Here is a 16,415-nt window from a genome sequence, read left to right on the forward strand (position 1 = left end):
TACAGCCACACCGCACTGTCGGGATCCAATAACACACCACTTTGTGGTCGCTTGTCACTTTTGCAGGGTAGAATGTCTTTGTTTTTTAAACGGCTGTTTTGAATCCAGAGACTACCACTGTGACGCGATATGCCCGTATACCTGCCATCGAGCAAGAAAAGTACAAATGTACAATTCAACACCCGCCATATTGATGCCTGAGCGCTTGCAGAAGTTGTGGGGGGCAACCCATCGCATAACAGCTGTTTACTCCGGTGCGGGACAACGTTTGGCTGCGCCCAATGTGTGTCTCCAGACTGGCGCTGTGAAGTAGGAGCAGCCATGGCCCTCCGCAGCACTAGACGAAGAATACTCTTTCATTTATTTACCCTTCTCCTTTCCTCTCTTCTTCCAGGTGGGCAGGCAGTAAGGCTTGACAGAAGATGAGGCGGGGCTGGTGTCTCTTCTTCAGGTGGTGGCTGGGGACGGCCATGACAGTCTTCTCTCTGCTAGCCTACAGCCGGGGCCAGAGTTCAGACGGTAAGTTGGAATGAGGCTTCTGAACAACCAGGCGGGGTTGGAGGACGGGGGATCGGGGCGGGGGGCGGGGGGGGGGGGGGGGGGGGGGGGTCATAGCCTCCTATAAACGGCCCTGCTGGGTCAGAAGTGCAATTCTCTTGTCAAAGGATTAAGATTACAAGGTCGGGAGGCTAGCAGACTGCATGCCAAATTGATGTATGAAATGCCCACTGTGTGTTTAACCCTTATCTTATTGCCTGACATAATGCCTTTTTTGCAGCAATTCATAATGTTCAAATGCTCCGTTGGGCCTCGCGTCTCAGCAAGATGTTCTTGTGCTTGAGCCCGACTGGGGCATTTCTGGGGGAGTTTGCATTGCTCTCCATCTGTTCATGTCGGCTCCCTTCTGCCTACAAAGACACAAGTCTTGCTGGGAAAAAGCTGCTAGAGGAAATTATCCATTGATGCTTAACAACCCCAGTCCTTCATGGGTAAAAAATAAGTTGAATTAGAAATGGAATAATATCTCTTTATGTTCAGTTAAGGTTGAGACAATGATCTGGGTCACAGCATATGAAGGATGTGTAATATTTCAAATGCAAGCAGTTGCAAGATTGTGGATGGTAAACGGAGGTAAGCTTTTCCTCTTAACCGATCAGCTTTATATGGACGGTGGATCAGTGATAAATCCTACTGCTTATACAGTATGCTTTGCTTCCCATCCACTTTAGGCATTAGATCATACTCAAATTGAATCACTGGAAGATATATAGATAGTGTACATCGTGGTTTTCTCTCAAACAGTTCAGTGGTCCGGCTAAGTTGATTCCTTTTGCAGTTGTGAGTTTGAGCTTCCATTTTAAAAACAGATGTTATTGACAGTTTCACTGATAAATTCCTCATTCAATACCAAAATCTATTCAACAGCAGGTCCCACTTCAACAAGTGGGACCTGTTGTTGAACAGTGTGTTTGCCGTGTCACAATATTTTCAAGTTGACCAAAATAATTAAAAGGAACCTCTTCTTCACAACACTGTTCTTCTGAATATGGTTGGCATTTGATGTGTGAAATAACTTTCAGTAGCAGCTATGTGCTTTATTCACACTTTTCTATGCTTGAATGGAAAAATAGACCACTCGAGGCTATTTATGTGGTTTGCTGTACAATTCTCTACTAACGTTTTGCACAAGAGAAGAGAGGTTTGCGGCATCCCAGCCAACCGCCGATTTTGTAGGAGATAACTGTGCTTGCTTGGTCAATTGTAGAATATTGCAGTGGCCATGAATGCACTACAAATGGAAACTCTGACTCCTGGTTATCCACGTCATCAGTCTAGTGCTCACATAACGCTCAATTGGTTTGACAAGTGGTGGTAAAAAGGGTCTGCAATTAGGGTCAATGCATGTTTCAAATTCTAAAAAAGCAGAGGGGTATAAAACGCAAATATCATACAAATATAAGCGTAAGAATATTTGAGCTTCAAAATGTTCATTTTGCTGTTACTATTAAATCGTTCATTATGAATAGGTGTATATGTATATATACCCGTATATATGTGTGTGTATTTATCTTTATATATTTGTTAACATGTATATATTTATTTGTGTGGGTATAAATATATATATAATGCATGCAGTTTTAATCTGCACTGTGCTGTGTATACAGTATGCACGGTGGAAGAGGCTTAACAATACAAACGATGACTGTCATCCAGTCCTCTTTCACTATTATCCCTCCAATATAGGTCAGCAGTTCTGTTTGGCTCAAGAAACCTCCATGTGGAACATCACTATAACGTCTTATTGAATGGCCTTATGCTTACTATGACCAGACAGTGTTTCATCACTGTAATGCCAATAATTACATTTAAAGTGTAACTATTATAAACGTCTCTTTCATCTCTAGGATGTACTTATTTCTGCTAGCTTCTCCTAGCGACGGTGATCTTTCTAATGCAGGGTTTGAGTATAAGGGTATGCATTTTCTGGAGTACCCCTTCATAGCATTCCAATTTTCCAGGAAAGAAACAATGGGAAGATATCTCCAGAATTTTGTGACAAGAAATATATTCATAACTCAATTGTCAGCCGTATGTGTCTACTATTGCCCTGATGGAATCCATGATTTTCTTTTTTATACAAATCTCGATATAAGTTTTTTTCTTCTTAACGCTGTTTGTGTTTAATATTAAAAGTATCAGTGCCTCTCAACTCAACATGCTGGCAACATGATTGGATAACCTTGCATGGCTTGCTGGTTGATTTGGATTCCCTGCAGGAACCGCTGTTTCAGAGGCATAATGAAAAACACAGTAGTCTGAAGAATCAGTTTCCTGAATAGTTGTATATCTGACATTGGTGGGTCATTGAAGGCTTGGCGTGGATTTGACTCTGAATGCACGTGCAATCACAGTGGCTTTTCACACAGTACTTCCTTTTTCTGCTGTTTTATATTCGCCTCCCCGAAACATTGGTTTACTTTTTTGCCCGTCTGCAAAAAAATACTCAACGAGAGTGAGAGTTAAGTCTTGTGGTGTGGTTACGGCTCAGAGTGATATGTCGTGTATGTGACCAGGGGGACGGACGAGCGTTGGGGCTTTGGTAAAGTGATCGTGCGTCAAGGCTTAACAATCTGGAGGTCCTTCATCCCTGCCTGGGTTTTAAATCGGAGGAGCTTTTTAATCCCACTGATTATGGAAATGACCGGGTGTCTGTGGGTCCTACTGGTTCCAGACTGACACTGTTAATTACACAGAGGGAGGAGAGGGTGAGAGAGGGAGGGGGGAGGAGAGAGAGAGAGAGAGAGAGAGAGCAAGAGAGCGAGAGAGAGAGAGAGAGAGAGGTACAGAGATAGACTGGAGAGAGGGAGAGAGACTGGAGATAGGGAGAGAGAGAGACTGGAGAGAGACGGGAGAGAGAGAGACTGGAGAGAGACGGGAGAGAGACTGGAAGCGGGAGAGGGAGAGGGTATTGGAAGAATATATGAAGTATTGCTGGTTACACCGCTGGCCGATGGCTTCAGATGTATTGCTGGCAACATGGCCCATCAAAGTGTAATAGTTTGGGGAGCTGAGAGACATGGTAGGTAGGACGGATGATGAGAGAAGGTGAGAGGGGAGGTCGGAGGCAGGGCGGGGATGGAGAAGGTGCTGGTTGTTGATGTTGTCATTTTTATTCGGCACTGTGTGCATTCCAGGGATGATCTTGGTTTGCGAAGAAGATATTTTTTTATAGCCGCCCTCCCCTTCCCCAGCGCACCCCCCGAGCCACCGACACATTTTCTGTCTCCTCCCCCATAAATCTCCCGGGGACGACAACCACAAGTGCCCTTGGCTCGGGCCGACATCTTTAAAGAAATACGGAGAAAAAAAAAATGATGAGTTAAAACTTTATGTGTTGCTGGTGACAGTGTCGTTACAGTCTCTCAGGAAACAATCTAGTTTTGCACAACCCTATTCCTTAACGTTAACATTAATATAATAGAGCTATAAAAGGGGAATATCGCCGTGATATAAGTGATTTGACTTTACTAGTATTCCACTCTTGAAGTCTCATTTCATCCTTTTGTGTTTGTCACTTTTTCAACCCCTCTGCGTAGTCCCCTGCCTTCCGCATTTCTCCCTTGCATATCCTCCCTCCCATTTCTCTCTCTCCTCCCTCACCCCCACCCTTCCTACCTCTCCCCCCATCCACCCTACCATGTCCTCCTCTCCACCTCACTCCTCCCTCACCTCCCCACTCCTCGCTCCCTCTCCTCCTCCCCCCTCCTCCCCCCTCCCATGCCCTCCCCTCCTCCTCTGGATTATCTGACTCTTGACGAGGGATCCTCCTTCACCCCACAACAGTCATGTGTGTGTGTGTGTGTGTGTGTGTGTGTGTTACAGCGGTGCAAGGCAAAGTGGCAAACTTAACGCATGTCTTTCAATTCTGGGATCGCAGAGAGCTTAGCCAAAGGGTAGCGAAAGGTCAGGCCTGAAGCCAAATCAACGCTAGTCACAAACCATCCAGATATGCACGCGCGCGCACACACACACACACACACACACACACACACACACACACACACACACACACACACACACATACACATACACATACACATACACAGGCACATTCACATGTGCACAGCCACTGGATGCAATTATCTGAACACAATTGTCTTACATAATAGTGTTGTTGTGGGGCTGAATGGGCAGAAGTGCATGAGATGTCCTTTGCTCCGCACAACAAGTGAAATGACAAAAATGTTTGCCATTTCAGAGACGCGCAGGTGGAGGTATTTACCTCTTAGGTGACTCATTTCGAACTGTAGTGGAGTGGGAAAAGACCTGAAGTTGTACACAAGTGGCGCCATGGCCCATTTTAGATTACACTTGACTCCAATGCAGTACTCAAGATACCTATACAGCATGCAATTAAGCAAAATCACAACGATTACAACCAAACATTATGCTCTGCTAGCTTACGATATTCTGCACCATTTACGCTATAGAATAACATATACGATTGGTAAATGCATTCAAGCGCTATACGTCATGCTGTACGGGCAAGTCTCTCTGTGTTCCTCATCAACAACCGTTTACCCGCGTTGACCTGGTCGCCATCTCGGTGGTCACCTGCCATGGGATGCCTCTGTCTAACCTCAGACGGCTGTCCATTCATTCTCTCTTTCCCTGACTCTCTCTCCCCTCATCTTGTTCTTTCACCCTCCCCTGTTTCTCGTTAACTCTCCCTCTCCATTATCCTGCCCTCCATGTGTTTCTCTCTCTCCTCATTTTGTTCTCTCTCTTTCCCCTGTTTCTTTCGATCTCCCCTCATCTCGTTATCTCACGCTCTTCCCTCATCTTGTTCTCTCTCTCCCTCATATTTTCCGTCCCCGGGAGTCTCTCTGCCTGGTCTTTCTCCCCTGTTGTCTTCTCCTTGGTCTCTCCCTTCTCCCTGGTATCTCCCTCTCCCCTGTCGCCTTCTCCCTGGTCTCTCCCTTTCCCCTGTCGCCTTCTCACTGATATCTCCCTCTCCCCTGTCGCCTTCTTCCTGGTCTCTCCCCTGTCGCCTTCTCCCTGGTCTCTCCCTCTCCCCTGTCGCCTTCTCACTGATATCTCCCTCTCCCCTGTCGCCATCTTCCTGATCTCTCCCCTGTCGCCTCCTCTTTGGTCTCTCCCATCTCCCTGGTCTCTCACTCCCCCCTTGCGTCACATCTGCGGCCCACCTCCTGGGTCCCAGCCTGCCGATTGTTTGTCTATTTCTGGGATTGTGTGATTAGAATCCAGATGTGTGTGTGACTGTGTCTGGCATCAGTGGCAGCCTGTGGTGCTGGGAGAGGGGAGGGAGGCCACGTGGAGGAGAGGGGAGGTGTGGGGGGCTGCTGGGAGGGGGAGGGTTGGTCTAATCCATCTGCCTGCGCCAGCTATAATCAGGTGCTGAGGGAGGAGAAGAGGAATAGAATGGGGAAGGAGGAGAGGGATGAGAGAGGAGATGGAGGCAGAGAGGGAGGAGAGAGGAGACAGAGGGGAGGGGAGGGGAGGAGAGGAGAGGAGGTTACCGGTCCGGTAGTGAGGAGAGGAAGAGAGAGTAGAGGGAGTTTTTGTTGAAGACTGAGAAGAGGAGGATAGAAGGAGGAGTCTTCTGCATTATAGGGAGGATTGGAAGAGAGGAGGAGAGAGGAGGACGAGTTATTTTCAATCGCGCAGAGTGGAAGAGAGAGAGGGGATATTTTACCAGTAGGGAGGAGAAATGGAGAACCGGAGAAGGAGATGTCAGCGCCTGGCTCTTGCCCCGGGGGTGTGTGCTCCATGGGGCTGAGCTCGGTAAGCGTGTTAATGCCGGGGACCCTGGAGCCCTGGGAACACGCCCTCCAGGCTGGTGATTACAGCCCTGGCCCTCTCGTGTGCTTAGCGTGCAGCTGTCGGAGGAGGACGTTTTGGGGCGAGGAGTGGTGGTTTGGTGGACGGGGGGAAGAGGGTAAACAAACACAACCTAGGAAACCACATCAAGGAACTAATGCCCTCTCTTTATGGATTTTGGGTGATATGCTGTTGGTGCTTCCACTTAATGGCCAGTTGAGTCCCGCCATATCGCTGCCATTTTACTGTACAGCGTATCGCCCCCAACCCAGGCTAGCCCAGTAACCCTGCACCACACCACACACACACACACACACACACACAGAGACACACACACACACACACACACACACACACACACACACACACACACACACACACACACACACACACACACACACACACACACACACACACACACACAAAAACATATGGCAAAAGCAGCAGCAGTAGAGTAAACAACCGATTCCCTTCTTTATGAGGGTTAGGGTTAGGGTTAGTGTGTGTGTGTGTGTGCGCGCACACACACACACATACACACCTAAAACACACACATACACGCACACCCACATTCACATGTGCCTTCTCTATGGTCCCTCATCCCACCTTTCAGAACGTGGCCATTCGCCTTACATAGAGAAGAATCACACAAAAAATTTATCGAAAGCCAGAAAAACAGTCAATGAAAGACAATCATTTCAAAGAGAATTGTCGGATGTACTTGTAAAAATAAGAATCTCAAACGCCTTTGTTCCAACAGCTCTCGTTCCTGATAATAAGTGAGTTGGCTCAGAGGGTCGGATGGAGACCGAGACAATTTTGTTGTTTATTGATTTGGTTTATTCCCGTGGACACACTGCCACAGATGATCAATCAGTTTGTGCAGGATCTTGTCATCTCGTGTTCTGCTTGTGTGTCTCAATTACCAATTATTGATAATTATTGCCTTAACGGACCTGATATTGGTTTGTTGCCCCTTAAGGTCTATTGTCTTTTCCTGATGCAATTATATTTCAATAATTACTGCGGCATTTGACAGACAGTGTTCTTTAAGAAAAGCTACGATTTTCTTCCGGGCTTTTGTTTCCCTCCTGGTGCAGCTTTACACAGTCAATACTCTGAGTGAACTATGCTCACTTTCGTTGCATTTGTTTTGTGTTTTTCCGCAGAGAAAAATGATAAGACAAAAGATAATTAATTACTGTTCTCGGGATGCTTCAGAAGGCTTTATAAGCGTGTCATTTGAATGACACAGAATGACACTAATGCAACTGGAACAGTTCCCCTTCTGCTTCTCACGGTCGCAGTTCAGCCATTTCCCAGAATCCTCCTTACCTCCCCGGAGAGTCTTTGGAAACCAAAAAATGACTTTCCTTCTCCCCTATGCTGGCACCCAAGTGGTTGGCTGTGGGTTAAACTTGCGACCTCGCCAGTATTTTAAGTGGATCCGGGTTAGCGACACACAATTAGACCAACCAAACACCGGGTTCCACCGAGAGACGGTTCTGTCTGGCTGCGGGCCCCCGGCCAATCTGAAAACATCTCAGCTGCACCGCCGGGACTGCTGGGAGTTCAGAGCGGGGGGGGGGGGGAATCGCCCCAGCCACATTTTCTGTTCCTGTGACTGTTGGGTCGTGGTCCAACCTTTCTTTCACACTGCCACCCTTTGGCAGCAGTCTTTGGCTATAACACCCGCCATATTGGTGAAGGATTGGATTCCGCTTGACAGTTTGTGGGCATTTATGACGACAGATATCATTTTCTTTTATGTAGCTTTTCCTTTTGGTCATTTAATATCCATTTGATGGATTTGGGGAAGGTGGCGGAATAGCTTGCGCAGACAGTGCATGCGTGGGGAAGGGGTAAAAGCCACTAGGGTGAACTGAACGGAAGCTGTTATTGGTTAGATTGATATGTTCTGTGAATGACTCTTGAATGGCATGTCACCATGACGATCTGGACGGGGTCTTCGCTGCACACAGCTTAGTAGTGGAGGAGTTGATGCACTTACCTGATGAGGTTGATTTTCAAATGAATCATGCAACTAAATCATTGAAGAATAAAGAATGAAATAACATGGAAATACGTTCATTAGCAATCAAAATCTTATCTGAAAATATCCCGCTGTATCAAAGGTTATACCATGGAAAGAAATTTAATATCACCAATATCTTGATTGATTTTATGCGAAGAGAGAAGCAAAATGTGTGAAAATGTGTGAGAGGGAGAGTGTAGGAGTACCCAAACTAAAATGAAATTGCTCCATTCGAAACGGGAGCTTGTATTTTCTTCGTGTTTCTTCACCCAACATTGGGCTGATCGTTATTGTAATTTGGTTCAAACCTTTTTTTTTGTTAATATTTCTCTAGGCCACCAACACACTGATGTTGAATGTCAAGTGTAATTCAAGCATCCTCTCTGTGCTTGTCAATGTTTTCTTTTGCTCAAACTCTGTGTTGCCAGCTTGAGGTGATTCTATTCCAAGAGATGTATTTTTTGTTTTCAAAGTGCTAATCTCACGAGGAAAACCCCTGCACCCGAGATTCGGACCGAATCTGCAATTCAGATTTTCTTTTTCTTGCTGGCAATGAACAATAGCATATGCCAACACATAAGGCAATGGTTAAAATATATCATTACATTATTTCAACAATAATACACAAAATATGAAAATATATTACACATAGCCTGTACATACAAAACCAGCGGTTGCCGTGAGAACGCACAAACACATTGTGTTGAAGTAAATCGCCGCAAGCACAAACGATTGCAAGAAAAACAGTAGCACTCGCTTTTTTACGATTGGTCATTTGTTTTATGAAGGGATGTGGTCGCTCATGCTTGAGAGCACAGCGGTGGGCTGTGATATATTGATGCAGCGACAGAGTAGGATTTGTCCTATTTGTGAAACATTTAAGCAAAAGAAATGTACTGAATGTTATGTCTTCACCGAGCCTAGCTCTGATGATACTGAACGTTGAAGCTAGTTGTTCTGTACATACTGTCATCTTCCCACTAACTTTGATTTGAATAAAAGAAAAAGGCACGTCAAACACGCAGTTATGTTCACATTCGTCCATCTTTTTTCTCCTCATTAGCTCTCCATTGCTCCAAGCCAAAATAAGTTTCATATATTAGTAAGATGTTCACAACGAGTAGCTGACCCCACTCCCTCACAAACCTAATTTTAGGTTTGTGTGTCATCATCTCTGATTCCGAGCTGCAACAGATATGAAGTGCCCTTCAGCATTGTGAGTAGGTGTCGCTTCTAAATCAGCATTGTTTCCGACCCGATTAAGAAAGCCACTTTACTCCACCCCCAACCGCCCATCTGCTCCCCATCAGGGCCGTTAAAAAAACAATGTTCTCTGGAAGAGGCTTAACCAGAGATTTGTGTCTCTTGCCCAGGCAGCGTGCACGGTAATGTATACGCTGTCGTCTGCGGAAATGTGCCAAGAGTTAAGGAGACGTCTGTTCAAAGGACGACCGTTTTTTCACTTAGCAGGTACTCGATGGAAATATGTGTTTTGTAGAGAACATAACAAGCTAACCCATCCAGGTACCTTTGGCGTTCCCTTGAAATAAAGTCGTTCTGAAAATGTGTATTTAGCAGAAGCAATTTCAATTTTCTACAACACGCGCCAGATAATATGAGGAAATTGACCAACACACTTTTTTCTGAGGGTGTACGACGAAATCCCTGGAACGCGACTTGGGCAGTATCTCCCCTCCGTGCTCAAGGGCTGTGTGCCACCGCTCACAATGGACCACCCTTGAATTTCAATTAGGCTTATTAGCTATCGACATTAGCTATACTGAATGATGGATAACTAGGCGCTGGTGGAGCGACACTTATTTTGCACCGGGCTCCGTGTCCTTGAGGCTCCTTCCTGGCCGTGCGTTGTTGCACAGCCGCTCTTATTTATTCCTCCTCCTCCTCCTCCTCCTCCTCCTCATCCACTCGGCTGCTGACATACAGCCCTCACCGCCCCGCCGACGGAGGCCATCTGCAGATCAGCATTCTGCTAACCCGTGTTGCAATGTATGGATTTTAGTGTCAATTTAAGACTCACATTCGGGCTGCATAACCCCAGCTTGTGTGTGTGTGTGTGTGTGTGTGTGTGTGTGTGTGTGTGTGTGTGTGTGTGTGTGTGTGTGTGTGTGTGTGTGTGTGATCCAGTCTCTCAGAATGAGCTTGTTTATCATTGCAAGCTGGTTTCCCAGGGTGTGTCATTTAATTTGTTTCTTGGCTTCGCTTCAGCTGAACATTGTCCCGACTTTTTTGCCTGAATGCTTGGAGGTGTGTGTGGAAGTAGCAACCCCTTTTCTCTTTCTCTCTCTCTCTCTCGCTCTCTCTCTCTCTCTCTCTCTCTCTCTCTCTCTCTCTCTCTCTCTCTCTCTCTCAGCCCACTTCCCCCCTATGTGGTTTCTGAGATAACATCTGTGATACCCACAGCTTTGCGAGCAAGGCTTCCATTTTGTAGCAGCGTACCCCCGTCCCCCGTCCCCCGTCCCCCGTCCCCCGTCCCCCCTATGTCTTGTGTTCCCCGAAGTATGTATAGTCGTTCTATCTCCCAGGATCTGCGAGTGTTTTCCCCCGGCTAAACCTAGTTAACTCTCTCCTTGGTGCTGCTCGGGGGACTCTGGGCTTTTTAGGATTGGCCCTGGTCTGACAGATAAGTGGATAAGTCTGTAAGCTACTTTCCAATTGATTGTGTGTTTGTGATTGTGTGTGTGTGTGTGTGTGTGTGTGTGTGTGTGTGTGTGTGTGTTTGCGTGTGTTTGAGAGAGAGCAAGTGTGTGGTTGTGAGTGTGTGTGTTTAGTTGTGTGTTTGGGATGGTATGGGATTGTTTGTTGGTGTGTGTTTGTTTGTGTCTGTGTACTCGGTTGTGTACTTGTGTGCATGTTGCTGTGTGTGTGTGAGAGAGAGAAAATGTTTGTCTGTTAGATCCACTCTAATTCTAGATATTGCAGCCCATTGTGTCAATGAAAGCATTGCAAGCCATGATGCTCAGGGGCTCTGACAACACTTCTATGAACCAAGAGAGCAGTGGGTCGAGAGGCAGGCCGACAAACATTTCTAGGAAAATACTCCTCGGTCTCCATTGTACGGACAGGAAGTCCATAAAAGTGATTGTGCTCAAAGAGTCCATGTGCTTTGTTTTGAAATTATTATTATTATTATTATTATATAAAAATAAATATATATGCTGTTCAATTTACACACTGTTCGCAACATTATGTAATTGACGGTTTTGATCTTTACTACATCCCGTACACAATCATGTTTCCTCTCTTTCGCTCTCTTTCTCTCGCTGACTCTGTCACACACACACACACACACACACACACACACACACACACACACACACACACACACACACACACACACACACACACACACACACACACACACACACACACACACACACACACACATATATACACACATTACACTCATACACAGGCTGCACAAAAAAGCTTCCTGTGATCTAAAAAGCTTTACAAAACGAGGGAGCAATTACTCTTGATTATCATGCACACCCCCCACACCCAACACACACACACACTCCGCATTCCCATGCACTTTCCACATGCACACTCCTCCATCATAACCAAGTGTGTATACTTCCTCTCTCTGAGTGGATTTGCATACCAGGGTTTGATGTGCTTCGCTGTTTACATCTCACATCTCCTGGCCTGACCCACTTGCTCGGAACGTTTTGTGGCTATTAAAAGCAGGCCTCCATCTTGGTATTTCTCAGGCGTGCGCCTGTGTCGCAGGTGCTCCTCTAATTGCTGTAAAATTGCATGGAAGAACTGGAATAGAAGATGTCTGCACCCCTTGTAAATTAGCTGAACAGCGTAAGCCAATTCTTCCCTCCAAAGATTTTCTTTTTTCAAGGAGTTTGTACATTAGAGAGAGGAGACAGCTCGCTTTTAGGTTCTGAAAATAGGTCTCCTTGTGTGGTATCCTCTTTGGGAGTCTTCACTGGAATTTGACACCAGGAAGGTGTGTGTTGAGGTTCTGCATGGATCCTACTTTTTTTTTTTTATCTCTATTTCTTAAAATCCCGGTTAGATTTCATGAGAATGATATTGTTCTAATATAAACACAGTTCCGCCGCTCAACCCTAGAACTCTGCAACGCATTACACAGTGAGCGGGGTTCAGCCTTGTTCCTGAATAGGCAGCCTTTTTAATGCCCCACATAAGCCCAGGTGCTTGTTGGTCATGTTTTATTTAATGGGAAAACTACCCTGGCGCCTCACACCTGGCCACAGGTGTCTGGTTCCACAGCTGAACTCAGACGGCAGCAGGCTGCTGGGAAACACTAGAGTGATGAGTGAGGCTGGTGCGGTGTCATGGTCTCTCTGTCCCCTCCCACTCTCTGTCCTTATGTTTTTGTCTCCCTCTCTGTATGTCTCTCTATCTCTGTGTCTCGTCGCTTTCTCAAATTCCCATTTGGTTTATATTATGGAGATGCTAGATAAAAATAGGTAAAAGGTTGTATGATTAATCACCTGTTTGGACTAGCCAAAATGGCTATTTGCTTTAGGAGAAAACACAAATTGGAAGGAAGTCAAAGTTTTGTGGCTATTATTTAAAGCCTATTGACATGCTTAAAATTGGAACATAAAAATAAATGCAACGATGGACAACCTTGATACATTCAGAAAAATATGGTACTGGCTAATGAATGGTTTTCTTTGGCAAAAATGTAGAACAATTTGTTGTAGTTTATGAAGAGGGAAAAGTATAAGTCTTCACAAACATGAGTGTCAAATAAAGCTATATTTAAAAGTTGTAAAACTCATTGTCTCTCTGTGTCTGTTTCGCTCTGTCTGTCTGTCTCTCTCTGTCTGCCTCTGTGTCTGTCTGTTTGTCTCTCTGTCTCGCTGTCGTCTCTGATGACAGACCAAGGTAAGCCGACACACCTTCAAACACTGGGTCTGCTTACGTTTCCCAACTGAGGCTAAAGATTAAAAGGGATGAGATGGTGGACTTATAAAGGCTAGATAAAGCGAGGGAATCCCTCAAGCTCGGATATTTTATGACATGAGAGAATACAGCTTCTCTGTGTGTTTTGAAAAGTCGTGGCCTCTTCATCCACTCTAAAAACGTTGTGCCAACTTCCGTCCAACTCTGGAATAAGTTGGTAATTCTCCAGCTTCTCCTTTTACTAATTGCTTCCTTGGTATAGGTTCAAATCCTCACTTTCTCTCCATGCCGTTCATGTCAAAACCATTTCCAACAACAAGCTGTGACATTCTTCCTCGCCCAGAGAAAAGAGAGTTTTTGTTTTGCTGTTGATTCCACTGTTCCATGCTCATGTCGAAATTGTATAAGCCTTCGTCTTCGACCAGTGAGGAGGAGTAAACTCTTATTTTCTGTCCCTCTACTATTTCCCTCTGAGTTTGATCCCCCCTCCCCTCCTCCTCTGTCTCTCTCTCTTAGAATCTCCGCTCCATTCGCCTAACACCAGAATGCTTTTTAATCTGTGTTCTCACACTACTGTTTCTTCTCCTCTTCTCTTCCCTCTCTCCTCCATGAATTGTCTTCTCTGCTTCCCCCCGGCTCCACTAACCCTTGACCCTTCAGGCTGGCAGTTTGAGGGTAAGAGGGCTCAACCTCCATGTTGTGTCCACCTCTGTTGCTCTCTGATGTTATTACTTTGTGTCCATCCTCCGTCCCTCGCTGTCCTCATCCCCCCGGTTTGCTTCCTCCCTTTTCCTCTCTTTGTCTTTCTCTCGCCATCACTCACTTTCTTCCACTCTCTCTCAATCCTTCTTTTTCTCCCTCTCATTCTCTCCCTCTCTCTCTCTCCCGCTCTCTCTCTCTCTCGCTCTCTTGCTCTCCCTCTCTTTCTCTCACCTCTGCTCTCATTATTTATCTCTCCCCTTCCCTCTCATTATCTATCTCTCTCCCTCTCATTATCTCCCTTGCTGTTTTGTCTCCCTTCAGTGTTTTCTCCCCTCGTCGTCTTCATCGCTCCCTGTCCCTTTCCCTTTATCGATGAAGGTGTCGCTGTCGGTGCCCTGCTCCATGTGGCCCCCACCCCTCACACCAACCCACCTCACCTCCGTCTCCACCTTTCCCCTTCTGTCTGCAGCAGCCATCGCCCACACACATCACAAAAAGCCATGAGCTCAACTTCACTCAACACTCACACACACACACACACACACACACACACACACACACACACACACACACACACACACACACACACACACAAACATACTGACGCACACACACACACACACACACACACACACACACACACACACACACACGAACACACACACGAACACACACACACACACAAACACACACACACACACACACACACACACACACACACACACCATTCCCTCCCTCCAGATCTGCTGCTGTCCGTCTCTAGGTGTTGCTGCCCAGTGGTTCTGTCTGTCCAGCGCTCTGCGTGGTTCGCACTACCCTCACAGCCTACCACTTATGTGCTGTTGCTGTTCCTCTCATCGTACAAGCTCCCCCACCTCCCCCACCATCCGCCCATCCCACCCCATAACGCACGCTTGTCTGCGTCTGTGTCACGGCGTGTGTCAGAGTGCAATATTGTCGCTCTCTTTGAATCTGTCATCGTTCAAAGGAGACGTGTCAGCTTAGGATGGGTGATCAGACATGACTGGCTGTGATACGGGCTCTTTATTTTATTGTTTAATTTCATGTATTATTTCCGAGATTAATTTGTCAGTTTGACAGAGGAGTTGTAGTGTTCCTGTTCTGTGGTTGGTGTTATTTATGTATTCACGACAGTTTTATCGTTAGATGTGTGTGTAGGTGCATAAGGGGGATGTTTTGGATTTTGGTGTATCGGTGTTTTCAGATTCAAATCATTATTAATAAATAATATCAAAGACTGTTTAGTTGGCTTTACCTTTTCAATCATTGACCTTTGGAACATGAGTGATGAGTTTTCAGGTTATTCTAGTACTATTGAAGGTTTGTAAATGATGGTTGTGTATTATTGTCCCTGATTGTGTATTCCTCTTCTTCTTCTTCTCCTCTGGGCGGGCGCAGAGTGTAAGCTGTCCCGTGGTGGGCCTCCCGCCACCATCGTGACCATCGATGAAGAAAGCCCCAACGGTAGGTCGAACGGCCCTCCAACTGGCTGCTCTCCGTCCTCCTGCTTTGTGTGTTTCACGGCGCAGTCTGACAATGAAATACATGCAAACCGCCAGGGCTTTTCTTCCCCACATTTATATTTCTGGGCCTCTCCATGACCGAGGTGCATTTTAATGAACAAAACCCCATCTATCACCGCCTCCAAAAAAAAACACGAAATCTGAATGTGAACTCTGCTGTCTCGATCCGTTGCAGTATTTATCACTGCGTCCTTTGGCAGACACTTTCACTATCCAGAGTGACAGGGACACCTGCTCAAAGAGCAGCTAGAGGTTAAGGCGTCTGGCTGAAGGATGTCTACCGGTTAGACTGCAGACATTGGGTATCGAACCCAGTACCTTTTTAGCGTTATTAATATCAGAACATAAGCGATTGGCGGTGTGGTCGGTGGCGATGAAAACACCGTGCTCGCATCGTTTCTCTCAGCCCCAGCGGTTAATCCAGACATTATGCGCTCCATCAGCACAGCAGCCCTGTGTTTCACCGTGATTAATTTGGTTCGACGCGCAGAGCCTTTGTGTACGAGGAGTGTGCGTGGGTGTGCATGTGTGTGTGTGTTAAGTAGCAGGTGAGGCGGGTGTTTGGTGCCACACAGGGACTCATTCATTAGAGATCCACCTCGCCGCTACCCGTCCCTCTCCCCTCCCTCCCCCCGCCCCCGTGTTTAAGTCCTTCCCTCCACGCTGCACCCGCCCGGCGACAGCACCTGATGGATCTGCGCCGCGGTGCGTGTTCTGAGGAGGTGCTCGGCTCCGCCCCCGGGCTCCCGCCTTCACCGAGGCCCCCGGTGACCTTTTGACCTCCAGCGGAGATAACTTGGTCGTTGCTACTCCTGTGCGCTATCTGTGCCCATCGGCTCTCCTCTCCATGAGTCATTCCTCCCTCTTATGAAGCTTCATCACTG

General features: G+C 46.5%; 1 protein-coding gene across 1 annotated transcript in view; it reads left to right on the top strand.

The window, feature by feature from the left end:
• Positions 1 to 16,415, top strand: part of LOC115560230 (protocadherin-15-like) — a 225,899-nt gene that overhangs the window by 51,757 nt on the left and 157,727 nt on the right. Inside the window, 4 exon segments of the mRNA XM_030379553.1 lie at positions 395 to 519; positions 13,262 to 13,267; positions 13,946 to 13,960; positions 15,407 to 15,472. Of these exon segments, the coding sequence (XP_030235413.1) occupies positions 423 to 519; positions 13,262 to 13,267; positions 13,946 to 13,960; positions 15,407 to 15,472 (184 nt within the window). The 5' untranslated portion in view covers positions 395 to 422.

Source organism: Gadus morhua, chromosome 15, assembly GCF_902167405.1.
Source record: "Gadus morhua chromosome 15, gadMor3.0, whole genome shotgun sequence".
NCBI lineage: Eukaryota > Metazoa > Chordata > Actinopteri > Gadiformes > Gadidae > Gadus > Gadus morhua.